We start from the raw sequence: 21,357 nt of genomic DNA, 5'->3' as shown, positions 1-21,357 counted from the left end.
TTAGTATTAGTATTACCTTTACCAAGAATGTTTTTCTTTATTAATTCTTGCCTTTACCAACGGTTACACAGACTCTAGTAATGCATCATACTCCTATAGCAGGCATTTGTAATAATCCTTCCTAAAATATTCTCGAAGCATATGGCCATAAAAATTCTATTGACGCATTACTTTCAAAAAGATTGTCGAGAAGTTTCATCATTCTTTGTCAAAAGGTATGACCAAATTTCTTGTATCACTAAAAACAGATGGGATGACATCCTTAACCAGATGATGATATCAAATAAGTAAAGCAAAGCATCTCATAAATTCTTAACAGTCAGGGAAAGCATTCAGTTTAGAATTTGGGCTGAATTTCCTCACTGTGTTGATAAAGAAATCTGCGCTAGATTATGCAACGGATCAAGTTATCCAAAACATAATCATTGCTTTCAAGAGTCAGATACATGTGCCTGACCATCAGTGAGAAAATTCACAAGATGATACAGAATTAGGAAATGGGTTGTTTAAAGGAGTAAACAAAAAAATGTAACAATCGTGACAATTGAGATAAAATGACGGCTGTAAGAAATTGGCATGAGAAGGATTAGCAATGAAAAGAATAAAAACACGGAAGGAAATTGTAAGACCTCTTCTTGATTACATGTTGTTCTCTGGGCAGTTACATGCTTTTTTAAGATGATCTATGTAATTAAATGGTTTGGGTTGGCAACTATGAGATGTATTGTAAATTTTAGTCATCTTTTTTAGTATATTTCCAGCTACGTCACAAAAAAAACATGGTTACTTGTATTTTGCCATTTTTTTTGTATTTGGCTGTTGTCGTTTAAAATAAATGTTCATAGATTTGAGCCATTCATTCAGGAGTTTTGCTTCTGTAGTTTTAGAAACGGAATATAAAAGCTGTTAGAATCTAGACACTTTATGTACATTTTCCCTTCACCATAAAGCAAGGCATGTTATTTTTTAACAAAAAACGAAATATATGTCTGTCGAGTTAGATGGATGCGACAAATGAATTATCTGCTTCACTGAGTATGAAAGTGTTCAAATATGAAATTAAAGACATTAGGGATGATGACTCTTTTGTTAGGAGGTTCTAGGGAAGATTGCACTGATATTGATGTGAATCCTCACCGGTTACACTTTCATCAAAAAATTATCTTTAATATTACAAGGATTGAAATCATCTCAAGTACGGTGAAAAAGGTATAATTCTGAGATTCTAGTTTGATTATAATGGTTCTTAATATCATGAGGCTTTGAGACACACACCCTTATCCATTTTCTATCTAAAAGGCATCTCATTTTACTTATGTCCAAGCGTTAAAACATATATTTGAAAGGTAGAAACAGTGAAGCAGATTATGTTATATTCATTTTTTTAAATAAAATATTACTTTTTAGTGAATTGGATTGTTTTTGGTAATTTTATACATATTATAAGCCCAAAGAAAAGCCTGAGGTCTATAGGCCTTAAAAGAGAGACACTAAAATATAAGCAAGATATTGATGTTTATACCGGGAAACCATTCCTTCCTGGTGGTCCCATTAGGCCCTGAAAAATAGAACAGATGATAAAGACTCGTGCAAGGATGAAGAATGTTGTGGGAGATAACGGGTGAAGGTACCAACTCTGTGATAAAGATGATGGTGGTACTAAAGCGCCTATCAAAGGCCAAGTGAGCCCATGAGAATGTAATGGGGAAGGGGCTACTGAGGTAAACAAACTACATGTATTTGTTAGTTGTTTAAAGGTATATCCTGGCATTGTCCTGGAAATACCTCAACATTTAACCACAGTCATTCATCATCAAGACCACAGAGTAAAATGGTAATGAAATCAAAGTTGAAACAAAGAAATAATTGTCAATGAAGGAAAAGCATGCAGGAGAAAAATATAAAACTTCAGCACAAATATAGCCAACTTATAGCTGGTGAAACAGGTAGCTTTTACTTTTTCCATTTAACATTTGATTGAAACTAAACAACTGGTTGAAGAATCTAGAGTGTGAATATATTTGCTAATAAACTGATGTTCGACTGAAAATAAAATCACTGAAATCACTTCAAGTCATTTGGTATGATATTTTATGGCAACACAACTTCACACACAGACAACAAAAAATTTCCACAAAAAAATAAACATAAATCCAAATAAATTCCCACCTTTGCGTGGGAGGCTAGCATAACATATCATACACGGATGCCATGCTAAGCAAATTAGGCTAACATGCTGAGACATGGTATTGAGAAAAGGTGCAAAATAATGAGCTAACCCTGAAATTTGAACAACAAACAATTACAGTTTTAAAGCAATAATTGAACAGGGCGATAAAGTACTTGAAGTTTCAGGTCTGCGAAAGGGAATTGGAATATTTGTTTCAAGGACCCAGCTGTCTTAACAGTTCTAGTTACTGAATGCAAGGAGAAGTGGATTTGAAACACCTAAGTAATTGAAAGAAATCTTCTTTAAAGGCCAACATAAACTTTCTGCAGTGAACAGACAATCTCAAAACTTATGGCATCAGGTAACTTCTCATGTCGACTTCTTCATAACTTCTAATAGAACTTAAATTATAATCAATGCGAAATTTGAGGGATATGTGGTGATTTCCAGATGATTTCACTTCAAGTTCGAGAAACCCTGCCCCTAGAAAAGTGAGGAAGGCATCCGTGACAGTAATGAACTCAAACAACCTGTTGGAAGAAACCACTATCATTCTGCCGCTGTACTGAAGGCAAGCAAAGCTTTACCGATTCCCGACATGTATAGCAATATTTAGATCCCATCAGGTATACTTCATAAACAATGGTCCATCTTATCATGAGCTTCCACACCAATAATTTTCACATAAGTTGTTATCATACATACATGGGAGGGGGGAGGCAACATATACATTCAGAAGCAGAAACCCCGAGGCTGTGAAGTTGCCTATACTCTGGGGACTCATCAATATCGAATTTGATAACATTGGAGCTTTCAGAGTGATTGAGCCTGGCGAGAGATAACAGTCACAGTAACCTGATAAGGTCTTCAAGAACACAAAACCACTGATACTTTGTACTTGCTGACTTTGTTTAGTTGCTTACTTCAGTTTGAAGAATGATAAACCTTGTTGGATAAGGTCCTTACATGAGATCAAAACCCAGTACGCGATAACACTTGACCAACAGAATTCCAGTGGGAGATGAAAATTATGTTAACCTTGTAAGAGAGAGAAACCGGGCACAGAGAACCATGTAGTTATTGATTTAGGACAGCAGGTCTCATCAAAACTCGGGACCCTATGGCTATTGACAAGCTGACTCCTCCTTGAACCTGCAGACACTGATCAAAGGACTCATCTCATAGCCAAGGTATTTCACCATGACTCTCTCAACCATCCAGCATATTACTATGCGGTTAGTGCTTCTCCAAAGGTTGGACTGAAATGCTAACCAAAACATCCACGGCACCGTGTTAAACAAACTAGCAAGCTATGTTCATGGGACCAAACATCTTTTTTTAAGTTGGAAATTGAAGAAAGGTATAAATTATCTAAAATTAGAATACACACACTGGCGAAACATTGTTTTTCACTCTAGAAATAGCAAAGGTTGTGTGAGATCATGAAACGACAGAGGTAAAATGTGTTCATTGTAGAGAACAGAAGGTATCAACTGCCAAAAGAACTTGAGGAAGATTGCACTACTAACTATAAAGACTTGTTGGCAATATATGGAACCTCCGGCATTGAAAGATGACTGGAGAAGGATATCTCATCACCAACTGCCTCAGTATTTCAAGTGTCCCACCCTGAAAGATCCTCGGGAAAGATCCTTCAGCCTAGATGGAAGTAACTAGACATGTGTATTATCAACCTTCTCACCCCAGGAGCAGCTACAGTCTACAAAGGACACAACTAATCATGATAATACATGACATGTCAGGACCAAAGAGCGAAACTCACTCAATATTGCTAGGTCAATAATGTTCTCGAATAAGTTATCCCGAGCCTACACCAATACTCTCTTTGTCCTGTCATCAGTAATATGGGGAGAGAAACATATCAAGACTATGGTTTGCCTGGACGCTCTGTGAAGGAATGAAGGGAAAGGTCTGCAAAACTACTCAAGACTTCATTTTCTTTGACAACTCCAAGAAACCAAAATCCAAATCAAGATCACTCTTCTTTAAAGTTCCTTCAGTGGGAAGAATTTCAATGATACCACAAGTTTTGAGATTCTTTGCAGTTCACTTAAGTCTTTCTTACAAGAAAATTCATAGGAGAATGGAGTAAATCCTTAGTAGGCACACACTTTTATACTGTAACTAAAGGGGCATACGCGTGTACTATACATGTGGTATCTGCAGGATGTGGTCATCCTGTACTCACCATTGGTCCCGAATCTCCCTTCTTGCCCTTTTTGCCCTCGAGACCTGGCGATCCAGGTGTCCCAGGAGGACCTGCAAAGAGATGGATGATGAAGAAATAATTAGAAACCTGTTCAAACACATAATTTCGACTCAAGAGAAAAATACTTTTTTACAGGTATTAAGGTACATGGCAATATGATGCAGAATCTAATAGAACGACAATCAAACAAGGCAACTTCCAGATCAGACATGTTCACTACACACAGACAGATTGTAAAAACAAAAGAACAGTACATTGAAGTTTGCCAGACAGTACCAACACCGATAAAAAACTTTAAACATTTGACAAATAGCCTATTATCGATATCCTGAAGGCAGGATAACCAACAGATTGTCTTGAGAAGCCAAAAGGAAAGTGAATTATTTCCTAGCTAACCACCTTGCTTTTATTTTGTGCCAGTATCTCTGTTTTTGATTTATGATAGTCATGGAGAAAAATCAGGATGAATTGTACACCAGAATTCAACCAAAGCCAAAGGAATTTTACACCAATACTCAAGTACTGGCAGAAGTCACTGCTTTATTTGATGGCAATATGTTGGATGATATAATTTGAATGTTATGAAATCAGGGAAATGAGGAATTCTGGCAACTTTTGAACTTAGGTACAAAATTCCCCATTCTTCAACAGCTATAATTCACAAGTCACAGTGCACTGGTTGTCTGAAGATATCGCAGGGTTTGATTCAGCTGCATGGCCATCTCAGAAGATACTCTGCCCCCGATCTGCTTTTTCATCTGCCAAAAAAACACTTGTTGATCAGCAATGTCGACTAAATGAGAAACTATTCTCTTCCTTTATTCGGTCTGATATTCAAACAATTGTAACAAGTGTGCATAGTAATTGTACTGTGAAGCATCCACATCACTGCCAGGAACTTGAGAGGAGAATAGTTATGTCGGCAATAATCTACGCAACAACAATAGCTCCCTTCTGTGTACAAACAATAGTTTAGCAATCAAAGTAGCTCGAGGAAAGAAGCATTGCTACTTCCTGTTGGAGGCTCAGATTTCTCTTTTTCACCATTGTTGATTTCAACTCGGTTTTACTTGAAACACCTGTACATTTTTCCTATAGTACTGTACATCAATGTACACATACGTTCAACAACAAAAGCCGAAATGGAAATGCATTGCTCAAGTAGAAGAGAGCATGCTTCAAGATACAGGCTAGGCTAGATCTTAGAGTAACCAGACTTTACTCTAAGGCTATATAGTCCACACAGTAAGCATTTTAGCATAGCCAACAGGTAGGAACATGCATGAGCAATGGAAACCTGTACTGCACAGTATTGTGGGTCTACATGATGGCGCTTCTCAAGTCAGATAAGTTTCATGTTGAACCGACTATCCTTAGATCAGATTTGAACTCAGATGATACAGGAAATAAAGCAGTGTGTACAGTGGGATGCCATGCCCTTTTTAAAAGAGCATTCAAAACTGACAAAAGTTCCAGTCACTAAACAGTTATCGCAACAGCCCATTTCCAAGACCACGAGAAACCTGAAAGACAATAGGGGAAAGATGCTATTATGAGGACATTTAAAGGAGAACTGTTACAAACTCCATGGCATGGTAAGGCTTGCATACAGAACATATCTTGAATTCACTTTCAGATTGAGACAGTGCCAAAAGACTGCCTCTATCATCACTTTCTTTGAAGAGGACTGGGAACCACCGCAGGAGCCAGGCAAATATGACTTTGAGAGAGTAATATGTGTTCAGTAAAAATTCATCACCAACTCTTTGCAGAATTTGTCCCTCCCTGCGATCAGTCCTGTAAGCTTGCCATTCAGGTTGCCTGGTAAGTTAGCATAACAGAATCAGAAGGAAAACCAATAGCCGGATACAAATATAAAATACATCCACAATTACCTTTTTTCTCATCTACCTTGAAGTCAATTGATGTTTTTTTTTGTGGAATGGTTCTATACCTTTTTTTCCCCAAGAACGATGAGCAAAGTTTGAGAAAACATTGCTCATTGCGTTAATATCTTGTATCAATTGGTATGCCAACGGCAATAAACTGAAGCCAATGTTTCCACCTTCAAAAAAATACCACCTCACAAAAGAATGGCACAACAATTTTTGGTGATTTTGCACAGAAAATGAAATATTTGAGAAAAATATAATATTTTTTCCCAGCTACTACCCCTTTAGCCTTTATCTAGAGCAAATTCCAACTTAACTTCTACATAAACTGACTCACTGGGATCTTGCCGATTTCAGTACTGTACCAGCAGGTTTCATCTCACAGGAATTGTAGGTGTTCAAAGTATGTTCAAATTGGAAAAGCAGTGTGTTGCATCCTTCAAGATTATGTAGGCTACAGAGATATTGGCAGTGAATCAACTTAGACAGCCTTCGAAGATGAATGCAGAGCAATGCAGGTCTGATCGAGATCCCAGGTGGTAAGACCAAGATATTTTGCGGGTTTTTTTAACCCATAAAAGTTAAATGGAATATGTCCTGATATTAAAGTATAACTCCAGGTTTCTTGACCGAGTGTCGCTGGCATAAGAAGGCACGTTAGTTCTGATCAGCACTGGCGCAACAAATGGACATGCGCATGGAAAGGAAGATTACATTGCACTGTATGAAAATCGAATCTTTGAGTAAGGAACATGTGTAGGCCTAGCAAGTGTCTCCCAAGGGCTTCAAACAGGTGATCAAGCTGCATCTTTAGCTATGGTGTTCGCCCTAGGTTTTTTACAGGTGAATGAGAGAGTTGAAATATCCGATGAATCACCAGTGTGTGAATCTAGAATAGAAGCAATGGGAGTGTTGGTAAACATGTTAAACAAGGGTGGTCAAAAATGCTACAAGGTCATAAAAGTAACATCAAAACAGTTTATCTTAAGATCATTTTGTTTGCCTATGTTACATGCTAAGAACAAATGAGAACTACTGCGATGTGCCAGCCCTTTGATGGGCTTTCCCTTGTGCAAGCCCACTGAAACTCCCTACCAGCCATCAGGGCCAAAATCCATTAATACCAGGCCAACCTTACATATTACAAATTGAATATCAAGGTACCGACAAGTATATGTTACACCGTACTTGCTACCGACCGGATACAGTACTTCTAAGTTTTACAAGGCTCGGGTTTTTTCAATTCTGGTTTCTATGTTTTTGCAGTAGTAGGCCTAATGTGAAATCTCACGAACAAGAGAAATGTCAAACAAATCATTGTACACAGACAAAGTTTTCTGGAAATGTTCGTCTGCCAACAATTCGTTCAACGAAATCCCAGGTTGTGCTTCCCAACATGTAACCTCACGTCAATTTCTCAAGGTCCCCTAAAAACTGACCCGCCACACTCCCATCGTCAACCTGTTCATTCACAATTACAATCGAAGCTGACCCATTCATAATTGGGAGACTATTCCATGAAAATTGCCAAAATTAGATCAAAGTGAAAAATAGACCTATCTATTGATAATTACATATGAGGAAACAAGAATCGTGATAACGGAAATGCTTGATTTGCCCATCTCCTAATTTAGATATAATGCTGTACAGAATTGAAAAGGTCAGCTTTTGCAAATTGGTGTCTCCAATGACCAGAATTTGACCTAATTGGAGAAGATAATTTTGTTGAAGCGTGCTGCGCTATGTTCACAGAATGATATTCTGCTATTTCGATTTTGACAGGATTAACACCTTCGTGGCTACACACAGTTCAAATTCGATGATCACAGTTTTTATAGATGAGGAGAACTTTCAAGGCAACCTAACTAGTTGATCATGTTGATAGGGTCGAAAAGACACACCAACGTGAAGAAATTATTACTGCAGGGGATAGACTTCCATCATGCAATGACTGAGCCCTCTCCATCTCATGAGGAACCTTCAGGCAACTGCAATTTCAAGAGATTCATCAAGAACTCATCATACCTGAGCATCAACACCGAGTAATCAAGAACCAACAGGTACTCTCCCTGCATCAACTCATCAGGGCTAAATCAGCTGGCAGCAATGATGCCAACAAGCTGTGTTGGTCTAACCATCATGAGCTGCATTAATGCTCCAACACCAACAGTGCCATTAGCCTGATCATGACCTCTTAAAATATTTGCTTGATAAGACATCTAATCAAGAGGGCTTGCGGGTTCCATCTCCATTCAAGGGTTTTGACAGAAAATATTTATAGTGAGATACCCTGCGGTGGAATGCTTGGTTTTCTGGTTCCATTAAATGGGGTTACGAGGCTTTATTCCATTAAATACATGAATTACGGTATAGACCTTGGTGGGGATGTGATATCTGCAAGCTGGTGTCCTGTGCCTCTTAACATCAGCCCAGACTGCAGAGATTTTACTCATCTCAACCTATCCTCCATTCATCACGTCCGATATGCAATTTGAAATGTTGAAGATACAGATCCAAATGTAAAACGCAATAGCCCATCCCATCAAGTACAATATGAATTCGAGAACATGTTCAAATAAACACTTGACACGATAGTAGATATAAGTTCGAAAGATTTGGTTTACAGGTTCTTTCGACCAATGCATTACAAATAGGCTAAACAGCTAGTTTTGTGATGGGAGGATAAGAAATAGAAAACTTTCCTTGCCTAACTTACATGGTTCTGCGGTTTCCCCTCCAAATATCAGGTCAATGGACCAATTGTTAAAATGTTTACATCTCATGAAATCATAGAACTGAATATCAAACAAATATCTTGAATTTCATTTATTTTCAAGCACCAAAGAAAGTGGTTTATTCTATGGAAATGTCACTCATCAGCCATAGCTGAGTATGCCAATTTTCCTATTTGGTAGTTGAACAGGATTCGAAGTACAGTTATAAGGGTACAATGTCAATGAGGCACAATATTTTCCACTCACATAGACTGGGACATGTTTTCTTCTTCCAAATCATGTGATATTGGTCCTGGGTCAAACAACATTTTTGTGCTCAATTTTTCGTAACCATTTATGTATGAGATTGCAGTCAGAGGCGTATTTAGACATAGCAGAGTTGCCAGAAGACATGTTTTTCATGCTGACTTGAGACCAAAAAAGACAAAACATGGTCATTAATTGTACTGGCTTGCTCATGAGGATAATAATAATAGAAATTGGGTATTACTAATAAGTGAAGAGAACGGAAAAAAGTGGGCCAGTGAAGAGTTTACTGCAAGGTTGACCACAGACACCAATGTACAACTCTGACTTCAAAAGCATCAGTCTTCCTCATCACCCAGCATTCTCCATGAAACAGAATCTGTTATCTGAGGAACAGGTTCACAAGTTGGAATGTGAAAAGATAAAATCTTGATAACTTTTGATATATACTTCCATTAGAGGAGCTACTTCATTAACAGGTCACCATTTCTGTCTTTGCAGAAATTGGTGGCATCAGGTCTGGAAGTGTACAGGGAAGGCCGAGACTCACTCACCCAAGCCCGATTATTAAAATTCTTCCATGAATATGATGAAGTGATTTCCCCCAACAGTTTCAGGAGAAAATCAGGGCAGTATTAGGGTTTTCACGATCAGAAAAGAACAATCTTAGCCGCTTATTTGCTAAGATGCAATAATCATTACTATTTTAGCTCATATGGTTTTCTAGACAGGTGGCAGAGCCCGAAGGAGGGATCCTGAATAGTGACTTCTGGCACCTACACTTGATGGCTGGCTCATCCTATTCCCGTACCGTAACTTTTCCAATACAAGTGAATATACTTGCGTATACAGAGATCGCAAAAATGAGAACCTGTACCTTACCATTCCTTCCAGCAGTTCATTCATTGGCGATAATAAAAGAAGGTAAAAGGATACAGAACCATGTGAAAGAAGTGTGTATAATCATCAGGCTGGCCCAGTGGGGCGATAGTGTAACAATTAGCCAGCAAATGCGCTTCTCAAGTAATTCTCACAAGACTTAAACAAAATAACCAACAGGATGCTCAGTGGCAAGCTTTTTTGGCAGAAATGTTCTTCTACAGATACCTGCCATTTCTTGATACTGAATAACGGTTTCAATTTTGAACCTTTGTGTTGGGGTCCCTTGAGAAGGCCCACCCTTAGCTGTGAAGTAAATAGAGGAGGAAGGTGAACAGCAAAAGATTTTCAAGATGAAACCATACACCATGGACATCCCCGGAAGCCAATCAGCATAAAGCTTCATATCAAATTTGAAAAGAATTAGGCAGGCAGGGAGGTTGTGTGTTTTATTCCAACATCGACTGGTAGACATGTTTATTTTGATGGCTGCATCGAGTGGAATGACTTTTTCATGAACCAATGAATCTGGGGTGCCACCATGCTCAACTGGCTTTGCTGGTGGTTCAATTCCAATAGAACACATCAAATCATTTTCTAGAATGCTGAACGGTTGAATGATACAGGCAATCTTCACTTTGTAGATTTCAACATTCAATGAGAAGAGGCTGTGTTTAGTTCACCAGTGCTATTTTGAACTTTTTAGAAGGTTATAAGGTTAATTCTATAGGGCAGTACTATTGAGTTCTAAATTCTCTGCATGTAGTACTCATCTTGTCTCTATCACACTTTCAGAATGTCAGCGACCAACAACAGAACGTACCGTATCTTAGGTTATCACCTTATCACTGGAGTATGGCGTGAAGAAAATAGAAGAAGAAAAAGAAAATCCTGCTGATATTTTTTAAAACTTTAAATGAATCATTGCAATGTGAAAGAGATAGTGACATGACTACTGGTAGAAGTTATGTAGTTATCAGGAAGAAATCCAATACCATTACAAGTCTGTGGAAGATAAGCAGACAGAACATGGGAAACAGGAAATAAGAAAGAGCAGACCGTCTCAAAACAAGTAAAGCTGCTATGCTTGAGGTTTAGAGACTTCTCAGTAGACAATTTGGATGTGCATGCAATAAACAATATAATCAAGCATGCAAAAGAAAAGCTAATGGCTTTCTCCATCATAATTTGTTTCCTCTCCAATGAATATCTGAACATATCTTCTATACTAAGGTTAAACCAGTTCCTCTAGTCTCTCATAGGTTTCACAAGATCACCTAATATTCTTCTCGGTTCTAAGGACGCTCCAAAGCGACGAACATTGCAAGGGTAATGGACGATTAATTGTGATAAATAACATTTACAGTGTTTGTGTTATGCCAGCGGCCACGAGCATATATTTTTCTGAATTCCAAATGATATCTGATCACATCATCAATAACTCATCACCATTCTGCAGTAAGAAGATACGGGCATGTAAAGTGTGGTCAAGACCATAAAAAATTGTTGGCATTAAGCCCTAACAAGTGAAATTATCAAAAAAACTGTCATATAGCCTAATACATACAAAATTTGATATAGGTGGTCCAAACTTCATAGGACACACACCACAAAGCTTTTTTAACTCCTTCTCCACTAACTCTACTCATAATTCTTTGTCCGAACAAAAAACATTAAGGGAAAAATTAAGTTTGACAGGTGTTGTTCCTGAGAGTTAATTACATTAACCTTGGCTCGTATGATAAATTAGGAAGTCTTGAAGCAAATATACCAGCCACTTGGACTTCCATCAACATAGATCTTCATTGTTTAAAGCGGAGATAGACCAAGACTTTTGGAACAATTTCCTGATGGCAACTTCTTGTAAACACTGGAAGAAATAGCTAAAACATCTGATTGTGTTCAATCACGGCCTGCCAGAGGATGTACTGATGAAGCCATGCAAGTAGTGTTCAATCAGTGCCTGCCAAAAACTGTACATTGCACATGAACAAATGTACTGGACTGATGCACACTGGTCTGTAGTTGAATGACAAACCCCTGAAGGCGACCTTAGAGTAGCCAAAAGAAAATTTCAGAAGGTGAAAACTATTCAAAGCTTCCGCTTCCAACTGCAAGCTTCATCAGTGACCCTGCCCAGGGCTGACACATGTTGGAAGCAAACACGACTCAAGGATATTTTCCCAAACTCTTGGTGGTTGTGGTGGCCCTCATCACACTTGATTTTATGTCAGGTTTGTCTTGGTGTTATCATATTTGGGCACCTTAGGTCTGTTTGATGAATTATCAATCAATTTCAGACGGAGGCCTCTGGTGATTGGCTCATGATGATTCCAATTTTAGAACCCATCAACTTTGTTTGCCCCACGAGTAGACCAAGTGTAGTATGGTAGTATGGCTGCAGGGGCAAAGGAAGCCTTGAGGTGATTGATTTGCCACCCAGACAATGAAGAGTCAACTTCCCCACATTGAGTGCACATTCCTTTGGCTCATGATTGATTGAGGAAGAAATGGCTATAGGTGGATAAAACCGGGAGGAATTGGTGATACGAATGATGATTTGCATGTTGAGGAGATATACTGGGATCATCATTAAGGCTTGTCCGAATGAGGGCAAATATATTGATATCTGACACCACACTTGGTACTAACCTGATGGAATACTGCTTCTTGTTATGCGAATTATGAAAGGTTATCACCAATTACAAATGTTTGCAAATAGAGACTTGTAGTTCATGATTGATGATCATGAGGAATTGCCACTAGATATTTTAAAATGGTCATTGCCACAATAAAAAAATGTTACCATTATAGTTTATGCATGTTTTAAGTAAGATGGTGAATAAAAGAAGTGAAGCCTTTCAGTTCACTTGAAATTAGAGAGGTAACTCATGAATGCTTGAAACATGCTAACACCTCCATCCGTCAGCAGTGACCCTAAATGCTGGAGGCTAAAGGCTATAATTAGCCAAGCTATAATGCATTCACTGGAGAGTGCTACCTGTGCCTGTATGTGTGTAAAATATATCACTAGCTAAGGCTAAGAGACCAGAGAGGAACATTTCCCCTTGACTTGCCTCACTGAAACAGTTGGCATCAAAGCCAAAAAGAATTCCTAGAGATTTCAAAAACATAACAAGATAGCTGTGAATACCTGAGATGGCTTGGCAAGTATAGGTCACACTATGATCAAATGGAGGCCGACCCTGCTGGATGGAGGTCAATAAGCTTACTTGCTGACACAAAAATTAAAACCCAGAACTATTCATAGATTGTTTTATAAAACTCTGTTCAGAGAGAGTGACACCCCCCCCCCCCCAAAATCAAAGTGTTCAAATTTAGCCATACTGCAACTGCCCAATTTGTATGATCTCAATGCATGGTTGCTAAGCAAAGAGAACCCAACATGGTTGTCATACAGTGCCTTGGTGACCAGGAAAGTTGCTCAGCAACAATCAGGTGACCAGAAAAATATCCATAGCAACAGCAACATAAAAAGGATGAGCTGCTTGGCAACAAAATTTTTCCTGCCAATGATACAGCCATAGTACCAAGCTAGCCTCTCATTAAGGGGATACCAACAGTTAAACCTTACACCAAGGCAAATCCTCTGCGTTTATAGAATTCAGACACCTCTCGATGCCAGATGCCATATGCTGGCTATAGGATGACCAAGTTCACTGATCTCTTCATAAAGGTTCAATGGCAACCTGTTAGCCTTCAAGTCAACAGCCATCTATTAAATGGCAGAATTTCTATATTAGCTGTACATGTTGGCATAAGTATTGGTACAGTAAATGAGAAGGACGTTTCCTAACCATGTATATTTGGATCTCATTTCAAGCTGGTTACTTTCATAATGTTTAATGTATTTTTTGATGCACATCAATGTATAGGAAGTTACAGCCAACAGAAAATGACACCAACTGTAGCCAAGAAGCACTGAAGCCACTCCATCAGGTAGATTAACCCCTTCTTCCAGATAACGCATCTCCTGTTGGATGGATAGGTAGGAGGCAAATGCATGTGTAGACTGGCATTGTAAACATAAGGATGCTGGCAGGTTTCACTAAATAAATGAAGGGCTTGGGGAGCAATGAACAGAAGCATAAAGATGCCATCCTCAGGGCTCACAGAAGGTAAAGTGTTGATAAACGCTCTACCAAGAAAAGTGGTTGCATACTAATAGGGTTACACTGGAGGGAATTATTATGGATGAGGAATAAGACTTGTGTGTGTTATCTCAGAAGCAAAAATATCACGATTACCAGACCAGCTAATTTTTTACCCATAAGACATGGAAAGTGTGGTCAGAGATGCTGATTAAGGCCAATTTATTTACAAAGGAGGGTCCAACAGCCTGTTTGCAGTTAAAATAACTCTCGATCGCTAACTGTGAAACTTCCCAGGGAGTTAGGGATGCCTCCTGCACCTAAGTTATACTTCCTCAAATGCAGTTCCAATAATGAATTATAAGCAAGAGTTCATTAACACCAAAAAAGGGGACGAACCACAATTTTCTTTGTCGGAGAACTGGTAAAATGCAAATGGTACTGCCACTATCCTGTCCTTGCATTATCCTCAACTTAAATTTGTATCAATCTTTTTATTAAGCTTTTTCAATCCCAACAAATAGAGAAGAATATGATGCAATAAATCTCGTTAAATGTCTCCTTTTTCCGGCTCTGTCACATAATCTTTTGATCTGCATCCTGTTGATGATTGGACTCGCATGATAAAAGAGGTAACTTGGTCAACTCAGGCAAGTGGGTCACGGATGTTCAGGTTTCATACAAGACACTTCTGGATAATCTCTCCATACCAAGTTACTAATTTAGTTCTGACCTTTCTTGTGCTTACATTCTCCATCTGCCATGCACTGCAATGGAATAGCAAAACCTATGAATTCACAATATCCCACATCATCAGCAGACTCAAATTTAAATTTATGACTAAAATGGTATGTTCAAGATTGTCTACCATCTGCAGCAGAGAGAGTATTTATTATCTATAGCAGAGAAAGTACTACCATCTGCAGCAGGGAGTGTCAACCATCTGCAACAGAGAGAGTATTTACCAGCTGCAGCTGATGGTCACCCTTGCTATCTTATGAGGAATGGGTATGTCTGAGCCAGGAATACCCAGATCAACATGGGGAATAGTGCCTAACTGGCTAAATTGATCATATCCATTGCATCGTTCTTCCATCACCAATGCAAGAAGGTCAACACGTAAATTCCTATCAAGCACTTGGTACAAAACTGACAGAAATCACATCAAGGAATACAAGAACGATCTAGAACATCTCTTGAACAGAATGCAGCGGACCTGCTGTTTGTTTAGAGGTTGTTCACACCTCTTGTTTGTAGCCAACATGATGAGAAAAGTAGTCGCCCATGAGAACGGCTGATTGGTGTGGTAGGAATCCCACTGGTAGGGTAAGCACAGAGTTCAAGAGTTGACCAAGTTTTCTCGGGATAGCACCACCAACATACTCAAGGATACACTAAGAGTTCTGCAGACCAACAGGAACATTTTGAGACTTTATTCCTGAGGCAAGCCTAGGATAGCACAAAGAAAATTTTGCTAAAGAAACTAAATTCACCATAAGGTGGAGAGCTAGAGCAAATGGTTTCCCAAAACATCAACGGAATAACGAAGGTGTTCGTCTTATCATGAAATCAAATTAGTGCTACCAAAAGTAATTTCCTTCAAGACAGATCAAAGGGTCAATACAGTAACATCCCTGAGGGTCTGCTGCAAGTTAGGTAGGGCGCTTCTCCAGATACCGGATGTAGTAATCAAGAATACTCAAAGCAAGACAGAAAGGGGAATAACACTAAGATAGATTTAGTGTACCATACCACCCAAAACATATATCTGTCTCAGAAGCTAAAGAAATGATATATGTACGAAAATATAAATATTTTAGTTTACCACTGACAGCAATCAATTTTCACCCAGAAGCATACATCAGTTTTACATCCAATGACAATGAACTTGTCACTGAACCTGTTTCTATCCAAAATGTACATCTCTCTCAGTAAACAACACAGCAAGAAATAGAAGAAGAGAGAAAAACAATCATTTCATTCTAATTGGGACAGTATGGTGATGGAAGAGAAGAAGTAAACTCTTGGTTGGGCAGCTCACTTGTGTCAACAGTCATGGAGTGTTCAAGGTGCACCACCAGCACTGCTAGGGAAGCAACACAGGACAAGTGCTTCATTCAAATAGGCATTCATGTCTTCTTTATCACCAACAGAATAGTTGAACTGCTGTAAAGGAACTCACTTTAACAGTCAGTTTGAACGGTGTGCAGTTTTCTTCCGAGTTCTGATTCTTCTCTTCTCTCACAGTCAGTAAAATCCAATCAAAGCGTCATAACTGACAAATATAGAAACTCATTAAAAACGGACTCTTGCCACTTCAACAAACATCACTAAACTAGAGAACATCGATGGACTAGCCTACATCTTAGTGATTTTGTAAGAGAGACACAAGCTTGCAAACAGATCCTGACTTGACTGCATAACAAAAAAAATAATATCTGACAGTAACTTGTATGACCCCCATACTAAATTGCAACTTAAATTTTCAATTGGTGGAATCATTATATCCAAAAGAAATAATTGCAACTTCTCACAAACTACAAAAGCTATTGTGACCATTCATCGAATTAATTGTTTCTAACTGTCATCATGATAATTTTGAGAAGAAAAGAATGACCTGAACTTGGTTTATCAAGTACAAGATACAGCCATTACACCATGGTGACAGTTGAGCGACAAAAGGTTATCTTACTGCTCTGGTTTCGAAAGTGTACAAAATGATACCCAGTTAGGTCTGCAGACTATTGAAGACAACTCAGAATGGGTTCTTGAAGACAACTCTGAATGGGCCATTGAATACACCTCAGAACTTTGGTATCAGAATATTTGAAGAAGTGCTCTTTGTGACAAATCAGATAATCCTCCTTGGAGTGAAATGAGAACAAAGACTCAGGTGTGTGAGGCATCAAAATCTAATCATTAGCTTTCACTGAACACTGGAAAATCACACCACAAACCAGAGCAACTGCCAAGCCTTGACCCCCTGTACCAAGGTCAGTCCTCAAGTGACGGGAAAGTATCAAAATCTATTGCGCTTGACACTTGGTGTGTGAGCAGGAACTGTGACATTCGATTCCTTGACTAATACCACTATGTTGTTGAATGGGGCAAACTCAGCATGGGAAATGAGACTTAATCCCGGCAGTAACTTCATGTGACAGGACATGCAGGGAGCGACCATTACCATTATGCTCAGAAGCATGACAAAGCCCACAAATACGCTGTGAGGAGACTGGCCAAAACCAATGTGATGGCCTGTAGCCATACTGACACGTACACGCGTATTTATGGGGGAAGAAGGGGAATTTTACCCTTTTTGTCTTTTGGACACAAGACAGACTGCCAACGTTACTGAAATAAATAACCAAAAATAGAAGTATGCTATGTACCAGTCAGGCAACAGACCACTGAATGGCAATTTGTTGCAAAACAAGTTATTTTGCTTGGACACCAGCGGGCTACTTGTAACAGGGCTTAAGTCAAGTAAGTCAAGCATTTGTCTCAGAATAGGAGGTTAATTTCAACCAAGGTTAATTGAGACGAAGGTGGTTTTTAAGACGAAATACTACAGGCAAAAGAAACCTCGAGACCATCACCATGAGACAGCAATAACTTCCAAGAAGAGAAAGATAAATAACTGTCAATTAACTGAGCCTTCTATCCAAGACAGTCTTCATCAGGCCACCTCCAGACTGATAAAGTCACCTCACCAAATTTCCCATACCTTAACAAGTCTCTGTCGGAAGTAAGGTCTGTGACCTCCCTTGTTTACCACTCAACAAATGTTTAGAAATTCACAGTATACATCAGAGGCAATCTCATATCAAGTGGTCAAGTTTTTTATGTTGGGTTTGAGATGATACATAAAACATGAACCTTGTCCTACATCGAAAATAATGTTGTCATAGGTTACTCATACCAAGTAGCAGGTGATATTCAAGATTCGTTTTTCTTGCAATTCATCCTGATTTATAGATGTGTGGGCTTTCTGGCAGAGCATAGATACAGGTCAAAAGTAACAGCCCTTAATAGTGCAACTCACAAGGGGAGAACGTATGCAGAACTACCATAATATCCTTCAAACATCCATGCCCATAAAGTAGGTTCCCCACCAAAGAGGCAGTAGACTACTGCAATCATACTGCTTCTCGGGTGGGGACTGCTTTAGCATGTTCAGTCGAAACCAACTGCTAGGTCTTCCAAGCCTTATTCTATGCCACACTGGTTACAAGTGAGTGTGTTTCTTTTCGGAGTATGCATGAAAAAGGCCTTTACATCAAGTTTTGAAAATAAAATTTCTCAACCAATAACTGTACCAGTACTGAATCTTTTCTCCCCCAGTGATCTTGATTCAACAACCAAGGACCGCTAGCTTGGAATCAATTCCATAATCCAAGGATTTGGTTCTCGTGAAGCTTTTTAATACATCTATGGAGAAGAAACCAAGTTCACAGCATCACCTACCTGCTGGACAGTCACATACTTGTCTGGCCACTCGTTTGTGAGGAATAACCTCAGCCCGAATGTCTTTCTTTGGAAGATGCTGAAAGGTACAAAACAACCCAATTATGATACCAGAAGGTAAAGTTGAGCGGTAGAAGACATCCCAATTATAGTACCAGAAGGTAAAGTCTAAAGGTACATGACATCCTGATTATGGTACCAGAAGGTTAAAGGTTATCATGGTACCAGAAGGTAAAGTCGAAAGGTACATGACATCCCAAGTATAACACCAGAAGGTAAATTTTAAATGGTAGAAGAAGAAAAATAGTGTAAAGTTTCTTTTTGAACCAAAGTTTTGAAACTTGGCATTTGATTTATATCACAGACCTGTGTATCAACTCATAAATGTATAAAATGAAAGAACTGATACACAGTCAGCTTCTGCACTCTGCCTTATTTTTAACCACCAATTATCATCCCCACAAATTCAAAATTGGAAAGAAATGCCTGTGGATCTGAGCTGACATGGTTGACTATTAAATGAACACACGCCATTGTAAGATAGTAAGATTCTTCAACAAATTTTTATGGTTCCATATGAGTGACTTCTAAAATCCGGGGTCAGAAACTTAGCTGTCATTTTCGTGGTTTGATAGTTCATCATCTTTTGTATTCATTTCTTAGGCATTGAATTCCTACTTTATTGGTTGTCATTATTAGGCCATCATACCCATAACTTTTGACTGCCCATTGATATTATTGAGGAAAACATCGCCTTCTAATAGTTGATTCTTTTCATGTGAAGTGTTCACAAGAGGTATACGGAATAGAGTTGGGAAAGTTCTGGTATCAAATACAGAAGAACCTCTCTATTAAGGACACCCTTGGGACTGACAAGTGCTGTCCTTAATAGAGAGGTGTCCTGCTTAGAGAGGTCAAATTGAATGGAAACAACCAATTTGGGACCAAAACTAGTGTCCTTAATAGAAAGGGTTTCCTTAATAGAGAGGTGTCTGCTAAGAGAGGTTCTACTGTATCTGAATATGACCACCAAGGTTTAAATGACAATAAAAGAGTAGGCAAAGACTGGGCAATAATATCATAATGTCTTCCAAAGGAAACTGATATCATGATGTTTTCCAAAGGAAACTGCAATCGAACCCTTCTTAGTTAAACCCAAACTCCAAACTCCACTCAGCTATCACCTTAAGTCATCCCTGGCTACCTGAACCTGGAACTGGTTTTGCAAATAGAGTATATAAACGTCCCAAAGAATTGCTATCTTAATTCTCAAAAATGGTGAAAATGCATCTTAAAGGGAGACTATAGGCAGGGGTCAGGTAATGTAGGTTAGATTAAGTTAAGCATAGATGTCAAAAGGGATCTCATTGAAGGTCTGGACAGTACTGGAATAAAAGTGACCAGGCAAATTCATTTTATTTAAGCAAATGGAAGCGTTAAGTCTGAAATGTTGCAGAAGCTATCAAACGATACGGTGCTAACAATGCTGACGTCTAACTATTAGAGAGAGAAAAGCTTACCTCAGATAAAAGCCTCTCAAAGTTTTGTTGAAGATATTCCTCAAAGTGAAATTCACTTGTTTTGCATTGTTTCTCTAATCGATTTAATCTTTCTTCGAGTTTGATAAATCTGTACGTATTCAAGTAAACCAACCAACCCATTGAACCAAGAACTGCTGCGCTTAAGAAAGTTAGCAAGAAAATGCGGCCAAACTTGCACCGAGTTTGGCCCTTCTTAGATTCTGAAGGAGAAGTCCCCATCCTTTTGCCGTCAACTTCAAAGCATCTATGGAGAATCTGCCATAAATATCACGAAAATTGAGTTATGAAACTTTCATTTAATTCCAATCTGAGAGAGCGCACACTACACAGTAGTCCTGATAGTTGGATAGTTCAAAGTGATCCTGAATGAGAATCGGGGTCAGTCTATGTTCCTCTATGCGTGGGGGCGGCCGGCAAGGTGAGGCGCCACGTGAAAATGCGCCAAAACCTCGTTAAAAAATTATTTGAAAGACTCTGGTCATAACAATCTTAGACTTGCAGATCACGTGCCTGTTATGCAATTACATTACCCAAGGTAAAGCATGGACCCAAAGATGACAAGAAGGCCAAGCGCTGCATCAAACAAGAACTCTGCCTCAGTAATTAGTGCGAGGGGAGGAGCATGCAAATCAGGTATTCGAGATACCAAGGTCCAATAGTTAAAGAGTCCAAGCATCTTAATCGTCAAGTGCATTATCCAAGGTCATCATGGCAAGATGGTCAAGTGCATTTCCCAAGGGCATCGTATTGCAATTAAAGCGCACCACCCAACGACTGATGAAAAGAAATCAGAGTCAATAGAAGATGTTATCTGAGTCAGAAGCGCGCAACAACTGCCCGACTAATATCATAATTAGCCAAACTTGCTACCCAAGGTCAAACTACAGACAAGATGGCTATTAAGTGTGTTACCCAAGTACATTAGCATAATGTCTATTAGCAATGTTTTTTAAGCAGTTACTCGGTGAGGTCATCCGTACGGGTGTGATAAGTGCATATTTATACTGATTCCAGCGGCGACAACTTATATGTAATGCGGCCCATCCGGCACTTGCCTATATGCACCCTTTATCCATTACTTAACCGGA

At 38.9% G+C, this 21,357-nt stretch overlaps 1 protein-coding gene across 26 annotated transcripts in view; it reads right to left on the bottom strand.

Annotated features, from left to right (window-relative positions):
- LOC135491121 (collagen alpha-1(XIII) chain-like) overlaps positions 1-20,620 on the bottom strand; it is a 64,837-nt gene extending 44,217 nt beyond the window's left edge. For 25 of the 26 annotated variants that reach the window (XM_064776853.1, XM_064776821.1, XM_064776973.1 and 22 more), the window contains exons 1-3: positions 20,249-20,620; positions 18,729-18,807; positions 4,380-4,450 (exon numbers count right to left, since the gene is read on the bottom strand). In XM_064776853.1, the coding sequence (XP_064632923.1) occupies positions 4,380-4,450; positions 18,729-18,807; positions 20,249-20,488 (390 nt within the window). In that variant the 5' untranslated portion in view covers positions 20,489-20,620. Of the gene's footprint in view, positions 1-1,522; positions 1,559-4,379; positions 4,451-18,728; positions 18,808-20,248 lie in introns of all 26 variants that reach the window. The other variant, XM_064776868.1, reaches the window with a different exon arrangement.
- Positions 20,621-21,357: the final 737 nt, after the last annotated feature.

Source organism: Lineus longissimus, chromosome 1, assembly GCF_910592395.1.
Source record: "Lineus longissimus chromosome 1, tnLinLong1.2, whole genome shotgun sequence".
Classification (NCBI taxonomy): domain Eukaryota; kingdom Metazoa; phylum Nemertea; class Pilidiophora; order Heteronemertea; family Lineidae; genus Lineus; species Lineus longissimus.
This window is presented reverse-complemented; position numbering and strand designations above follow the sequence as displayed.